General features: G+C 38.8%; 2 protein-coding genes across 5 annotated transcripts in view; one reads left to right on the forward strand and one right to left on the reverse strand.

Moving 5' to 3' along the window:
* LOC128694914 (uncharacterized) overlaps window positions 1-2,978 on the reverse strand; it is a 132,494-nt gene extending 129,516 nt beyond the window's left edge. For all 4 annotated transcript variants that reach the window (XM_070094265.1, XM_070094264.1, XM_070094263.1 and 1 more), the window contains exons 1-3: window positions 2,863-2,978; window positions 1,949-2,133; window positions 1,576-1,750 (exon numbers count right to left, since the gene is read on the reverse strand). In XM_070094265.1, the coding sequence (XP_069950366.1) occupies window positions 1,576-1,750; window positions 1,949-2,133; window positions 2,863-2,931 (429 nt within the window). In that variant the 5' untranslated portion in view covers window positions 2,932-2,978. The remainder of the gene's footprint in view (window positions 1-1,575; window positions 1,751-1,948; window positions 2,134-2,862) is intronic.
* r (carbamoyl-phosphate synthetase 2, aspartate transcarbamylase, and dihydroorotase rudimentary) overlaps window positions 1-17,296 on the forward strand; it is a 1,183,622-nt gene that overhangs the window by 974,166 nt on the left and 192,160 nt on the right. Inside the window, exons 36-37 of the mRNA XM_070094236.1 lie at window positions 6,871-7,203; window positions 7,402-7,686. Coding sequence (XP_069950337.1) covers window positions 6,871-7,203; window positions 7,402-7,686 — 618 coding nt within the window. The remainder of the gene's footprint in view (window positions 1-6,870; window positions 7,204-7,401; window positions 7,687-17,296) is intronic.

The raw sequence follows: 17,296 nt of genomic DNA on the forward strand, positions 1-17,296 counted from the left end.
ATTATTCCTTTCGTATGTATGTAAGTAGTTTATTCAGGTATACACAAATAGTTACATAGATTATCATACATAACAACATATGTGTAGAGAACCTAGGATAACCCAAAAAAGTCAGTGACTTATTTCCATTGCCTTCACTCAGAGCATCATTTCTTCTCAGAATGATGTTACATGAGAATGGGAGTGTTCTTCTTTATTTATTCTACCGTATCAATGTAGAGACAACCTGTACACAATGTAACTTGTACATAAACCAGACGTGTACACTTTTACAAAACTTACCTTCGCCTGGTTTGTTTACATAACTGCGCCTGTCCCCTCTCATGCACTCATTCTTTCTCTCTCTCATTTATTCGTTTTATCTCATTTACTTACTCCTGACCCTAGATTAAGACTACAAATATTTTAAGGTAAGTAATGAGTGAACTGTATATACATTTTATCGCTCTGGGATGCTTAAATATCATATGACCTGTCTTTGTAATACTCATTTGTGCTTTATTGTTATCTGTTTACAATAATGTTTTATCACTGATTACATCTTTGCTTAGTTAATCTTAAGCTAATTTTAAGCCTGCCCGTAATGCTATGCATATAAGTGGCTTTGGCATCCTACTCTTACTTGTATTTTTTTGTACCTCTGTATGTATTCTACAAATTATAAAATAAAATAAAAAATAAAAATAGAATAGTATGTGTGGGTGGGGTGGCCTGGTATGGTAGCCTGGCTGACTACCATACATACCACACTTGATTTCTTACAATAAATACTACTTGTCTCACCCTAGATTAAGACTATAAATATTTGAAGGTAAGTAATGAGTGCACTTTGTTTGTATTGTACTTTTTTTTTTTTTATTATTGTTTTTTTGATGCCTGGTTCTATTGCTAACTTAATATGTTAGTGTAAACTTGTTATCTAGTGTTTTTATGCATTTATAGGCTGTATAGCCCTTGTGGCTTAGCGCTTCTTTTTTATTATAATAATAATTTATGCATTTATAAGTGGAAGAAAAAGGGTGTTCCACTTTACGGCGGTTTCCACTGTACGGCGGTAGCCTGGAACCTAACCTGCCATATAAGTGGGGCCCTACTGTACTCATTTTTGCTTTATTGTTATCTATTTACAATAATGTTTTATCACTGATTACATCATTGCTTAGTTAATCTTAAGTTAATTTTAAGCCGGCCCATAATACTATGCATACAAGTGGCTTTGGCATGCTGCTCTTACCTGTATTTTTTTATACCTCTGTATGTATGTTCAAATTATTAAATAAATAAATAAGCATCCCTACTGAAGGCCTACTTTTACTGGAAAATAAGCTTCCTCTCTCCTACATTCCCTAACCTGAGCCTCACTGTCTTTGTAAAAACTCTTAACTGCTTTCAGTAATCTATCGCCTATTCCATACACTTGCAACATTTGCCACATTGCCTCCCTGTTCACTCTGTCATATATTAACATGGTTCAAAACACATTTTGAACTACCCCAGTAAACCTTATATCATAAGAGGAAAAATTATTGAAGTACAAAGTTATTTTTTTTTTAATATTTAGGTATTAATTAGTACCTGGAGAGGAGCAGGAAGTTCCATGTACTGTTCATTACTGGGCTGGTAGAGTACATGTCTGCCAGAGATCTCTTCACACCCACCAAGGTAGATGATTTTCTTCTTAGATGGTGACAGCTTCCTGTCTAGTGCCAGTTCTCGGTCTCGGATATGATTGCTTATATCAGCTTTCTCTCTGCCAGTTACAAAAAGGAGTCAGTGAGGAATTGGTATTATGGTAGTTACATCACTAAGTATACACTACACCTGTGTAAAATTCCAAAAATTCACTAAATTTATTTAACTTAATATGCATCGTTAACTTGTAAAATACATTTTGAGATCTGAATAAAGTAAAAAGTTAAGGTGTTGTAAGGGATTGCTAAAGACATACTTGCCAAAGTTTTTGTAGAACTGCAAGGAGACAACAAGCAAGTTGAGAAGAAAGTTGTCAGGACGATTGTGGAAATCTTCACGCAGCTTCTCCATAACAAGTACATTAAGTTCCTTCTGCCTATTTTCCCATTGTACCACCAGTGAATTGCTCTCACCTGCATCAACCACCTCACTGAGAGTTCCCTGTAAAAACCATCATGTTCAATCTAAATTTCATAGTTCTGAATTTTCTTATCAGAACCCTTCCTCAAGGGTATCAATGCCCTTAACAAAATTATAGACCCAATGTAATACCAGATTGTATTACTTTGCCAGTAAATTAGAATTGTATTACATGGATAAGATAAATATAAATGCAATGCACTGAGCAGGTGTGGCATGTAAATTTGACCATTGTTTGGGTCATCTAAAACAGAATAAATGGTTTACACCAGGTTTGTGTTACGTAGAGCCATTTAACAGGATGATTCAGCAAGTGTCCAACACACAGCAAATAAGATACAAAAAATTGTTGGTTATTGATTGGTGCAACACACCTGGTGGTTGTTGCACTGAGGGTGTGGGACACACCTGGTTGTTGTTACATAGAGGATAGGACACTAGTGGTCAGTACATAGAGGGTGGGACACTAGTGGTTGTTACATAAAGGGTGGGACACTAATGGTTGTTACATAGGTGGGACACTAGTAGTTGGTACACAAAGACTGGGGCACCCAGTAGTGGTTGGTACACCAAGTGTGGAACAGTGGATGAAACACACAGGATAAGCTGATGGATAGTTTAGACTTAGTGTGATGCAGCAGATGATGACACTACCAGGTGTGATGAAACAGTGTAGTGAACTACAACACATATCACACAACACTTGAGTGATTGCAAGTGTTGCAGTAACCAATACTTGTTGAAACTTACTTTGATGTGAGTGACATCGTCGCTGTCAATAGAAGAGCGATGTTCTCCCTTGCGACAGCTGTTCCCCATTCCTAGCAGGTCACAGAGGATGACTGTTCTTGTCCTACCTACAGGGCAGACACCTGGGGTTAGTCCACAGTGAGAACATTTTACTGGCGAGTGTTAGTCTCTGGCTTATCACAGTTCAGCAATATCTGATGCACAACATTTTGACATTACAGTGGACCCCCGCATAACGATGGCATCACATAGCGATTATTTCGCATACCGCTTACTTTAATCGCAAAATTTTTGCTGCGCATACCGATTAAAAACCCGCTCACCGATTTTCGTCCGAGACGCGTCCAATGTGCGCCCTCACCCAGCCTCACATGTGCCGCCTGTGCCATTGTTTACCAGGCAGCCTCCGCGCTAACATCCAAGCATACACTCGGAATATTTCGTATTATTACAGTGTTTTCGGTGGTGTTTCTGGAAAATAAGTGACCATGGGCCCCAAGAAAGCTTCTAGTGCCAACCGTACACCAATAAGGGTAAGGATACCCATTGAAATGAAGAAAGAGATCATTGATAAGTATGAAAGTGGAGTGCGTATTGCCGACCTAGTCAAGTTGTACAAGAAACCCCAATCAACCATCGCTACTATTGTGGGCACCAAAAAGACAATCAAGGAAGCTGTTGTTGCCAAAGGTTTAACTGTGTTTTCGAAACAAAGATCGCAAGTGATGGAAGATGTTGAGAGACTCTTATTGGTGTGGATAAATGAAAAACAGCTAGCAGGAGATAGCGTCTCTCAAGCGATCATATGTGAAAAGGCTAGGAAGTTGCATGAGGATTTAATTAAAAAAATGCCTGCAACTAGTGATGATGTGAGTGAATTTAAGGCCAGCAAAGGTTGGTTTGAGAGATTTAAGAAGCGTAGTGGCATCCATAGTGTGATAAGGCATGGTGAGGCTGCCAGTTCGGACCACAAAGCAGCTGAAAAATATGTGCAGGAATTCAAGGAGTATATAGAAACTGAAGGACTGAAACCTGAACAAGTGTTTAATTGTGATGAAACGGGCCTGTTCTGGAAGAAAATGCCAAGCAGGACCTACATTACTCAGGAGGAAAAGGCACTCCCAGGACATAAGCCTATGAAAGACAGGCTTACTCTTCTCATGTGTGCCAATGCTACTGGTGATTGCAAAGTGAAGCCTTTATTAGTGTATCACTCTGAAACTCCCAGAGCGTTCAGGCAAAAGAATGTCCTCAAGGATAATTTGTGTGTGCTGTGGAGGGCAAACAGTAAGGCATGGGTCACTAGGGAATTTTTCTATAATTGGTTACACCATGCATTTGCCCCCAATGTGAAAGATTACCTAACTGAAAAGAAATTAGAACTTAAGTGCCTCCTGGTGTTAGACAATGCCCCTGGTCATCCTACAGACGTGGCAGAGCGACTTTATGGGGACATGAAATTCATTAACATCAAGTTTTTGCCTCCTAATACCACTCCTCTCCTGCAGCCCATGGACCAGCAGGTTATTTCCAACTTCAAGAAACTGTACACAAAAGCTCTGTTTGAAAGGTGCTTTGTAATGACCTCAGAAACTCAACTGACTCTAAGAGAGTTTTGGAGAGATCACTTTAATATCCTCAATTGTGTAAACCTTATAGGTAAGGCTTGGGAGGAAGTGACTAAGAGGACCTTGAACTCTGCTTGGAAGAAACTGTGGCCAGAATGTGTAGACAAAAGGGATTTTGAAGGGTTTGAGGCTAACCCTGAGAGGATTATGCCAGTTGAGGAATCCATTGTGGCATTGGGAAAGTCCTTGGGGTTGGAGGTTAGTGGGGAGGATGTGGAAGAGTTGGTGGAGGAGGACAATGAAGAACTAACCACTGATGAGCTGATAGATCAACTTCAAGAGCAAGAGGCCAGACCTGGGGAAACTGGTTCAGAGGAGGGGAGAGAGAAATTGAAGAAGTTGCCTACTACAAAGATAAAGGAAATCTGTGCAAAGTGGCTTGAAGTGCAAACCTTCATGGATGAAAATCACCCTCACACAGCTATTGCAAGCCGTGTTGGCAACCTGTACACTGACAATGTTGTGAAACACTTTAGGGAAGTGATAAAGGAACGAGAGGTACAGGCCACTATGGACAGATATCTTGTGCGAAAGAAGTCCAGTGACTCTGAAGCTGGCCCTAGTGGCATTAAAAAAAGAAGGGAAGTAACCCCAGAAAAGGACTTACTACCTCAAGTCCTAATGGAAGGGGATTCCCCTTCTAAACAGTAAGAAGATAATGCTCTCCCCTCCTCCCATCCCATCAATCATCACCAGATCTTCAATAAAAGTAAGTGTCATGTAAGTGTGCATGCCTTTTTCAGTTTGTGTGTATTAAAATTAATATTTCATGTGGTAAAAAAATTTTTTTTTTCATACTTTTGGGTGTCTTGCACGGATTAATTTTATTTCCATTATTTCTTATGGGGAAAATTCATTCACATAACGATTATTTCGCATAACAATTACCCCTCTTGCACGGATTAAAATCGTTAACCGGGGGTCCACTGTATAAGTAGAATGCAGTACTGACAAGTTGATGAGTAAGACATGTGTGCAACACTTGGGTATCTTTATTGACCTATTACCACTAGTAGGCCCTGCCCACCTGTGATGCCATTTCTAAGCTGATACACCTTGAAAAGAGTGGAGAACATATTTTGATAGTTTACCCACAGCTTAAGCCATTCAGCTATCGTCATAGGTTTTATAATTACCAAGGTGCCTGTAGGGATCTTAGAGAACTTTTTGGAGAATCTTATAATAATTTAATGAGATTTTAATTGATGGTGGTTATTTTAATTTGGTATGATAGTATTTATTTGTGTTGAGTGTTTGTTGCTTTATTGTCATGGCGTAATAGTGCACAAAATGCGTGCTAAAGGAATAACAGGAAAAGTTGGTAGATGGATCTATAATTTCCTCACAAACAGAACACAAAGAGTAGTAGTCAACGGAGTAAAGTCCGAGGCGGCTACGGTGAAAAGCTCTGTTCCACAAGGCACAGTACTCGCTCCCATCTTGTTTCTCATCCTCATATCTGACACAGACAAGGATGTCAGCCACAGCCAGGCGCGGATATAAGGGGGGGGCCCAGGGGGCCTGGGCCCCCCCCCCTTTGGCCCTCTTTGGGCTTTGGCCCAGTGTTGTAGCTGGGTTTTCATTTTGGGGCGAGGGGAAGGAGGGGCCAATCCTTTACATGGCGGGGGCATGCCCTCCCGAATTATTTGAGATTTTAAAGCCAATATATATATATATATATATATATATATATATATATATATATATATATATATATATATATGTATTTTTTTTTTTTTTTTTTTTTTTTTTTTTACTTTTCTAGACACAAAACTATGCAGATACTCCTTTTCAAGTGGAGGGGCCCACAGCTCTAGTGAGGGAGAGGGGGCGGACCCCCCAGGCTCCCCATAGTTACGCCACTGCTTTGGGATGCATTTTAATTTGTTTTGCAACTTTGCAAGTTTACAGACCACTAATACCTCTAGCTCCATAACAATACAAAAATGCTTTTTAAGGTTGGATACTTATAATAAACATTTTGGAGCTGTATTGATGCTGAGAATAATGAGATGTGGCAAAAAAAATCGTGGAAATGTCCTAACTTGAAAGAAATTTCGCATAACACCCAGAGAGGCAGGCAGGCTCTGAGAGAGCGAGGCTCAGCCTCAGCGAGCGTCAAGCAGTGTTGCATGTTGAGAGCACGTGGTAACATCAGACGGCTGATGCGGCGTGACCCCGTGATGGTGAGTCACCATCCCCCGGTATTTCAAGGCTCCAACACACATACTGACTCACTGCGAGCCGGGCACAAACCAGGACGAGAGGGTAAGGGTTCATGAACCATTCAGTGACCTTACTGCACCAGGTAAAGGGGCCAAGGCAAGATTAATACATTAGGCTATTGTGTTTATGCCTGTTTTGGGGCCTTATGGGACAGTGCCAGAGTGGAGTGGGTTGGAGCCTTGGAGCCATTCCAGCAACATGCGGACGCTTCGATTTACCAAACTCGTGAAGCTATCCTCAGCCAAGCTGGAAAAGCTGGTGCCCCTGTGCCCCACCAGATGGGTCGAGCGGCACGATGCTGTCCTCGTGTTCATCGAGTTTCTGCCTCTCATCGCTATTTTTCTGGAGGATGAGATGAAGTTGGATGCCAACGCCAGACTCCTACTCACTGCGATTCTGGACTCCCGCTTTCTCGTTGGGTTGGTTGTGGCCGAGTCCATTTTGGCACACACGCTTCAGCCAAGCAGAACCCTACAGAAAAAGGAAGGTGACCTGGTATGTGCGTATGCACTGATTTGTGAAATCGGGACTCTATTCTCCAAATTTAGAGCGGATGCCGAGGAGTACTTCCACGCTATGTTCGTGAAAGCCAAAGATCTTCTAGTTGAAGTGGGCTCAGCTCACGATGACATCCCTATTCCCTGAGTCTGTGCACGACAGACACAATGAGCGAATGTCCCAGCAGCATCTGCTGAGGAGTACTATCGGCGCTCGGTGTATATTCCGTTCGTTGACCATGTGATCGCTGAGTTGAAGAGCAGATTTGATGATGACACTGTGCCCGTTGCTCTCCGATTGAAGGAGCTGCTCAGGGGCTCAAAAGCAAACATGAATGCTGTTCTTAAAGTCACTAAACTCTACGAAAGTGACGTTGAGTCACTTTTGCTCGTGCAGATGGAAACACAGCGGTGGACATGTTCCGCTCCGGCCTTCGAATCTGTCAAGAAAGCAAAGGAATACGCCGAGGCCCGTATGTTTCCGAACATCTCGAAGCTCCTTACCATCCTACTGACCCTGCCAGTCTCAAATGCAGAAGCCGAATGATCGTTCTCAGCCCTGAAACGCCTGAAGACATACTTGAGGAGCACCATAGGTCAGGATCGCCTCAACGGCCTCGCACTACTCGCCATCCATAACGATGTACATGTTCCTGTTGATCGTGTGATCAACAAGTTTGCGGAAAGGAACCGCCGTCTTCTCTTTGCTTAGGCTGCAGTGTGATTAATCCTTTCAGTGTAATAACCTTTGCATGTTACTTTTAAGGCTACTATTATAGGTAATATTATAAAGTATAATGCTTACTGTCTTAAGCAGGTATATATATATATATATATATATATATATATATATATATATATATATATATATATATATATATATATATATATATATATATATATATATAATGTATATATATATTCTACATTTAAGTTAATGTCTAATGTAAAAGTCTCTAGCTATTAAATTCTTACTTTCAATAAAGTTTTAATAAGATACAAAATTCCTCACATTGTAAGGTCAGTGTTTTTTTTTTCTCAGAAAAATCGACCCTCTCATTTGGATCCGAAGAGAAACACTGGCACCTAGAGCAGATGGTTATGCCCATTCATTTAGGTCAGTCCGCCAGTAATTAACAAATAAGAATCCCGTTAGTGGAGAAACGGTAATGCTAATGCTCTTTAAACAACCGAAAATTCTGCCGTCGGGCCCCCCCAAACTTTGTTCCTAGAACCGCGCCTGGCCACAGCACCGTGTCTTCCTTTGCAGATGACACATGAATCTGCATGAGTGTCTTTCATTGCAGACACTGCAAGGCTCCAGGCAGACATCAACCAAATCTTTCAATGGGCTGCAGAAAACAATATGAAGTTCAACGATGAGAAATTTCAATTACTCCGATATGGTAGACACGAGGAAATCAAAACTTCATCAGAGTACAAAACAAATTTCGGCCACAAAATAGTGATCATGTCGGAGGATCTCACCTTCAAGGACCATAACATTATATCAATTGCATCTGCTAGAAAAATGACAGGATGGATAATGAGAACCTTCAAAACTAGGGAGGCCAAGCCCATAATGACACACTTCAGGTCACTTGTTCTATCTAGGCTGGAATATTGCTGCACACTAACAGCACCTTTCAAGGCAGGTGAAATTGCTGACCTAGAAAATGTACAGAGAACCTTCACAGTGTGCATAACGGAGATAAAACACCTCAGCTACTGGGAGCGCTTGAAGTTTCTGAACCTGTATTCCCTGGAATGCAGGTGGGAGAGATACATGATCATATACACCTGGAAAATCCTAGAGGGACTAGTACCGAACTTGCACACGAAAATCACTCGCAACGAAAGCAAAAGACTTGGCAGATGATGCAACATCCCCCCAATGAAAAGCAGGGGTGTCACTAGCACGTTAAGAGACAATACAATAAGTGTCAGGGGCCCGAGACTGTTCAACTGCCTCCCAGCATACATAAAGAGGATTGCCAATAGAACCCTCACAGTCTTCAAGCTGGCACTGGACAAGCACCTGAAGTTGGTACCTGACCAGCCGGGCTGTGGCTCGTACGTTGGATTGCGTGCAGCCAGCAGTAACAGCCTGGATGATCAGGCTCTGATCCACCAGGAGGCCTGGTCACAGACCGGGTTGCGGGGCCGTTGACCCCCAGAACTCGTTCCAGGTAAACTCCAGTGATTTTTGTGTGCAAGTTTGGTACTAGTCCCTCTAGGATTTTCCAGGTGTATATAATCATGTATCTCTCCCTCCTGTATTCTAGGGAGTACAGGTTTAGGAACTTCAAGCATTCCCAGTAATTGAGGTGGTTTATCGCAGTTATGTATGCCGTGGAGGTTCTCTGTACATTTTCTAGGTCAGCAATTTCACCTGCCTTGAAAGGTGCTGTTAGTGTGCAACAATATTCCAGCCTAGATAGAACAAGCTACCTGAAGAGTGTCATCATGGGCTTTGCATCCCTGGTTTTGATGGTTCTCATTATCCATCCTGTCATTTTTCTAACAGATGCAATTGATACAGTGTTATGGGCCTTGAAGGTGAAGTCCTCTGACATTATCACCCCCAGTTCTTTGACATTAGTTTTTCGCTCTGTTGTGTGGTTGGAATTTGTTTTATACTCCGATGAAATTTTAATTTCCTCACGTTTTCTATATCGGAATAATTGAAATTTCTCATTGTTGAACTTCATATTGTTTTCTGTGGCCCATTTAAAGATTTTGGTTGATGTCCACCTGGAGTCTTGCAGTGTCTTCAATGGAGAACACTGTCATGCAAATTCGGGTGTCATCTGCAAAGGAAGACACTGCGCTGTGGCTTATATTCGCGTCTATCTGATATGAGGATGAGGAACAAAATGGAGGCGAGTACTGTGCCTTGTGCCACAGAGCTTTTCACTGTAGCTGCCTCAGACTTTCTCTGTTGACTACTATTCTTTGTGTTCTATTTGTTAAGATATTATAGATCCATCTACCGACTTTTCCTGTTATTCCTTGATCACGCATTTTGTGCACTATTACACCACGTTCACATTTATCATTTTATTTTGTTATTTTGTAAAGCATTTCGGATGAGCTTTGTTGAGACTGTTTGAATTTCCTTACTTGTGAATTATATTTTGTCAATTTAAATCTAGTTATACTCCTGATCTTGTCAACAACCTATACCAGACTAGTGCAATTGCAAGTACCATTTCAATTTGTATTTTTATATTATAAGTTTATATTATTATTCCTACTCTAAGATTGTTTTCATATCTTAGTGATTATATTGTGTGTGCAATTAGTGTATATTTCAATTATATTATTGTTCAAGGCCCTTAACTATCTTTTGCTAACTAGTACCAACTACCTCATATATTTTTTTTTCTACTTTTTTTATTCTTTTGCTACCTTAACTTGTATATTTTATCTTGTCAATTTAAATCTAGTTATACTCTAATTCTTGTAAACAACTTATATAACACCTTAGTGCAATTACAGTTGAGAGTCTTGTGCCTTTTTTATATTATTAGATTAAACTCAGTTGTACTATAGTCAATACCAAATTCATTATATTAGACCATATTGCAATTACTAGTGAGAGACTGGTGCTATTTTTAATTTGTATTGTTATATTATTAGATTAAATCTAGTTGTACTATAGCTCATTCTAGCTCTAAACATAGACTCCACAAAAGTCATTATATTAGACCTTAGTGCAATTATTTGATTACCACTTTATTGTTCACCACAACTTATATTAGTCCCTTTTATATTATAATTTTATATTATAATTCTAACTTTAAAGAATTATCTTTAAAGTACTACCTACTATCATATTCCCAAGCTCCATTATTTGATCATCACTTTATTTGTTCACCACAAATTATTTTAGTCCCTTTTATATTGTCTCCTTTATTTTAGCTTTAAAAAACTACCTTAGCTCATTATTTTTACATTTGTTAAATAATTCAGGTGCTATTTTTTTTTAGCTTTAGAATATTTACTTTATTTTTTACTTAATTCTAACTATAGATTCACTACAAATCTTATGATTACAAGCATTGATCCTGATTCCAACCTCTTATTTAATGACTTAAATGATTCAAACAGTTACTGTAATTACTACACAGCAGAACAATCAAAGGCACTTCTCAGAGCCAACAACAACATAACTATCTTTAACTACAATATCAGATCTTTAAGCAAGCATTATGATGACCTCCTAGCATTACTAAATTCCTTGCATGCCAATATGTCCATCATTACACTAACTGAAACCTGGCTAAAGCCTGATACTACAGATGTCTATGCCATTCCTGGTTACACAGCCATACACAACTGTAGGCCAGACCAACAAGAGGGTGGCACTGCTATATACTACTCAGACCAACTAGAATGTATCACTAATACTTGCACAAGGGATGAACATGGGGAATATATAATAGCTAAATTCAAATCCAAATACCTACAAAAACCTCTCAGTGATAAACATCTACAGAGTTCCACAATCAAACATTAGCCAATTTAGTCAAAACCTAGGAAGTATGATAACTGATGCACGCATGAACAAAGATCACTTACTACTCTCAGGTGACTTCAATATAAATCTCCTGCAAGACCAGGACCCACACGTTACTGAATTCACAAACACAATGAGTAACTGCATGTTGCTACCAACAGTAACAAAACCTACAAGAGTTACAGAGACTAGTGTTTCCCTACTTGACCACATCTGGACCAACACCATATCCCCTTTAAAATCAGGCATAATTACAGATAATACCACAGACCACTACCCTACTTTCCTCATAACAACTCTTGGTAAAATACCCCAAGACACTACTAAAGTCACCTTCAGACTTCACAATGAGGCAGCCATTAATAACTTCACAACAGCAGTAACAAACATTGACTGGCACACTGAGCTAGAAATCTATACAGATATTGACGAATGTTTTAATAATTTTCTAAAAAAGACCCAATACCTTTATAACAAGCACTGCCCTAAAAAAACTAAACAGATGACAGCTAAGAGACTGAACAGTCCCTGGCTAACGCCCAGCATTCTCAAATCCATAAATACAAAACACCGATATGAAAAACAGAATGGGTCACATAACCAAACAAAACGTTACTCGTCAATCCTAACCAGTCTGATAAGAAGGGCAAAAAAATTGTATTATGAGAACAGATTATCCAACTTACGAGGTGATATAAAAAAGACCTGGAAGACCCTATCAGAAATTCTGGGAACAAAAAAGATATCACGACATAGCGAAATAAAATTAGCAAAATCAGATGAACCCCAACTCCCACCAACAGAAACAGCAAACAGACTCAATGATTTCTTCTCCACTATAGGTCAAAACCTTGCCAATAAAATCCCAAGCTCAGATACCCCACCAAATGACTACCTCACTGGCAACTACCCGAACGCACTGTTCGTAGCTCCAACTAACCCATACAAAGTCTCCCTTATTATCAACACACTGAAAAACAAGGCAGGAGATTTAAATACCTTACCACCCTTTATATACAAAAAAGTGTCACAAGTACTATCACCAATCATTGCAACACTCTTTAACAAATCCATTGAATCCTCCACCTTCCCTACAGTTCTCAAAATAGCAAGGGTCACCCCGATCCATAAAGGAGGAGACCAAACAGAGTTGAATAACTATAGGCCAATATCCAATTTACACCCTCTCTCAAAAATCTTCGAAAAATTAATTCATAAACGAATCTACTCCTACCTCATCTCCCAAAACATTCTCAACCCCTGCCATTTTGGATTCAGGCCTAATAAAAATACTAATGATGCTATTATACACATGCTAGAACATATATACACTGCAATAGAGAAAAAAGAAGTCCCACTGGGGATCTTCATTGACTTACATAAAGCTTTTGATACAGTTGACCATGACTTGCTCCACGTAAAATTGTCACACTATGGTATTAGAGGGCACTCCCTCAACTACCTCAAGTCTTACCTCAGCAACAGAAGCCAATATGTGTACGCAAATGGGGCAAGCTCTTCCGCACAACCAATTACAGTTGGTGTCCCACAGGGAAGTGTCCTTGGCCCTCTTCTCTTTCTCCTATACATAAATGACCTACCAAATGCTTCGCAATTACTCAAACCCACACTTTTTGCAGATGACACTACATACGTCTTCTCTCACCCGAGCCCAGTCACGCTAGCCAATACTGTAAACACCGAATTACAGAAAATATCTACCTGGATGAGGACTAACAAACTTACACTAAACATTGACAAAACCTACTTCATTCAGTTTGGTAACAGAGCTACAGATGTACCTCTTAACATAACAATAAACGGATCACCTATCACAAAGCTAACAGAGGGAAAATTCTTAGGAATCCACCTCGATAATAGACTCAAATTTCATACACATATACAACAAATTTCTAAGAAAATTTCCAAGACTGTAGGCATACTATCGAAGATACGGTACTATGTTCCACAGTCAGCCCTCCTGGCCCTTTATCACTCTCTTATTTACCCCTATCTCACCTATGGAATTTGTGCATGGGGCTCAACAACAATTAACCATCTCAGACCACTAATTACCCAACAAAAGGCTGCAGTTAGAATGATAAATTATCAATACAGGCAGCACACTCCACCAATATTCAAAACACTCAACCTACTCACCATACAAAACATCCATACTTATTATTGCACCTTTTACATACATAGAACACTTAACTCTGATATTAACCCTCTCCTCAAACATCTCCTTGCCAACCTCAACAGAACACATGACCATAACACAAGGCACAGATCACTCTTTGATGTTCCTCGTGTCCATCTCACGCTATGCAAAAACTCAATGCACATAAAAGGCCCTAAAATCTGGAATTCATTACCTGTAAATATAAAAGAAACACTACCTGTTTATAAATTCAAGTCTCTTCTCAAAGATCACTTACTCACTCAAAACCAAATAAATACTGAATAACTGAACCTTATAAATTGTATATCCTATATGTTACTCACAATTATATCACACAAATGTTAAACCTAGGACCCAATCTAACTTTATTATTTTTTAAATACACTACCTAACAGAATACTCCATTCGACTGAATGTACAGCAATGCAAGCAACCATATGACCTGTCTTTGTAATACTCATTTGTGCTTTATAGTTATCTGTTTACAATAATGTTTTATCACTGATTTCATCATTGCTTAGTTAATCTTAAGTTAATTTTAAGCCAGCCCGTAATGCTATGCATGTAAGTGGCTTTGGCATGCTGCTCTTACCTGTATTTTTTGTACCTCTGTATGTATGCTTAAATTACTAAATAAATAAATAAATAAATAAATGGAAGCATGTCCTACAGTGATGTAAGTCACTGACAAGACACTACAACACTGATAAGGTTATGGGAGCGAGGTCAGTGTATGTGGAACACTGAAGCTGATAGTGGCACAGCTGGGAATGAACCATAATAGCACTTTATTGCATTTTAAGTCATGTATGATCTTTATACATATGTCTTCTGTGGTCTTTTACATTCATTACACATGTATTCTGCGGTCTTTGGATAAACTGAACGTTTCTTTAAATATTGTTAGTGTGACTTTGTCAATGGTCCAAATCGGACCGAAACGTCGTCGTAAGCATCTCTCTTTTATGTGCGGGTTATTTGTGTATCGTTGCAGTCACGATATTGTGCCTTTTTGTTATTTATTTATTTATTTGCTTTATTAAGTCAGTCTTTATCCCCCCAGTACTATTCTAATTTTTAACATCTATAGTTTAGAAAGCTAAGGAGTTGGACCTATGTTGCAGTTGCAACATAGGTCCAACAATTTGTTTCTTGGCAAAGGTTACAATGTGATTATAATTCAAATTAATTTTTTTTTTATTTCCTTGTAAAGCTTACAATGTTTGGTTTACATGTTGTAAAATGTTAATTACAAAGAAGGTCACTAGCATGCCTAGGCATTTCAGGCAGACTAATACTAATTTTTACTCTATATTGATATAGGTCATGGAGCAGTACATTTGATCATACATTATTAGATAAATACATAATTAGATACATACCTAGCTAGGCACATACATAATTAGATTTACAATACTGAGGTAGTACGAGTCATGCAATAATATTACAAATGATGAATTTAGTAATAGGATTGGATTTGTCTGTTTCTATTAAAGCTTATATTGGAGGCGTGTTTTAGGTAAACTTAGGACTAACTTAAGATTTAATAGGCAGTAGCTATATTAGGAATTTTATGTTTACCATCATTTGGGTGAGTGTAAGTATAAATTAGGGGGAATTACAGATAACGAGAGTAGGACTATATTGTTTTGGTTGCATTTATGATACAAAAAAGAAAATAAGGTGATTTTCATTTCATTTGGTTAGCTAATGATGGGGTGTGTTAAGGAGATAAGATTTTTTAACAGTAGTTTTGAAAATGGTGATCGAGTCTGCAGTTCGAGTTTTCAGGCAGGGAGTTCCAGATTTTAGGCCCTTTTATGTGCGTCAAATTTTTGTAGAGGTTTAGCCACACATGAGGAATGATAGAGATTTTTGTGTCTGGTATTATGTCTATGGGTCTTGTTGCAACTATCAAGAAAGTGTTTTAATTCATGGCTAATGTTAGAATTTATGGTTCTGTAAATGTAGGTTGCACAGTAGTAGATGTGAATGTTCTGTACAGTGAGTAAGTTTAGGTCTTTAAAGAGTGGGGGGGGGGGGTGTTGTCTAGGATTGGATTACACTTTATAACGTGTTGTTTGGTACAGAGAAAGCCACTAGCATGCCGGGGCATTTCGGGCAGACTAATCTTAATGCTTACAGACTACTTTACACTAGACAGGTAAAGAGTGGTAAATTTTAATTAGTCAGTTTTCCTTATTACTACTGTGAGGTAGCTAAAGTTGCACAGTAATAAAATTTGTCATTGTGATGTAGCATATAACAAATAACAGTATTACAATTTAGCACAATTTACAATAATACAATAGTACAGTTTTAAGTATGTGTTAATGTTTAATTAAGCAGTTGTAAATTTTATGGGGATTTTTTGAGTTGCTTCAAACTGATAAAATGATTTAGCATACTGTTGGTATTGCTAATTTTAGGAGATGAGATGATTTTAAAGTAGTCCTAAATTGATTTGCAGGCATGGGACCTTTTGCTGGTTCACACAGTGAATTCCAGATCTCTGGGCCTTTTATGTGCATTGCATTTTTACATGGGATGAGACAGACATGAGGGAAGTCGAATTGTGTGATGTGCCTATGGGTTTAGCACTTCCCCATGAATGTAATAATAATTATACTATGGCTCCCAAAGATTGTAATAACTTGAAATCTCAGGGTCTTAATATTGTTAGTAGAAGCCCAGGGTGATTAATAGAACATTATAACTTAGTGTTAATAACAAAAGAACCCCAAGATGTTAATAGAACCAAAGTGCAGAGTGTTATTAGAATAGAACCCCAGTCTTAGTAGAACAATAGAAATCAATGATCTTAACCCTTCAACTCTCCAAAAGTAGATCTATGTTCACTTGCTTAACGCTCCGAATGTAGATCTACATTTGGAGAGCTATGCGAGCGAACGTAGATCTACGTTTGGACAGTTTAAGGGATAATGGAACTCTGGGGTCTTTACCCTTTGAGGGTCCGTGCCATAGCTCTACGGCTCTACATTGAGGATCCAAACCGTAGATCTACGTCATGAGCTCAGTTCACTCTGATAAGCTGTGAGCGGTAAATTTGGGCCTAGATATGAGAGAATACATCTATGTGGTATGTGTGCACCACAAAACAAATCCTGCAGCACACAGTGCATAATGAGAGAAAAAAAACTGAGACCATAATTTTCAATTAAAGCAGCGGCTTTGCAGTGTTTTTTTCATGTTTTTTATAGTTGTATTTGCGATTTCTTTGTCTCATTTGATAGAATGGAAGATATATTACAGAAATAGAGATGATTTTGATTGGTTTTAGTACTGGAAATGGCTTGAAACTGAGCTCAGAGTAGCGGAAATGTTAAATTTTTGTCAATGTTCAAGAGTAAACAAATGA

This window comes from Cherax quadricarinatus, chromosome 45, assembly GCF_038502225.1.
Source record: "Cherax quadricarinatus isolate ZL_2023a chromosome 45, ASM3850222v1, whole genome shotgun sequence".
Taxonomy (NCBI): domain Eukaryota; kingdom Metazoa; phylum Arthropoda; class Malacostraca; order Decapoda; family Parastacidae; genus Cherax; species Cherax quadricarinatus.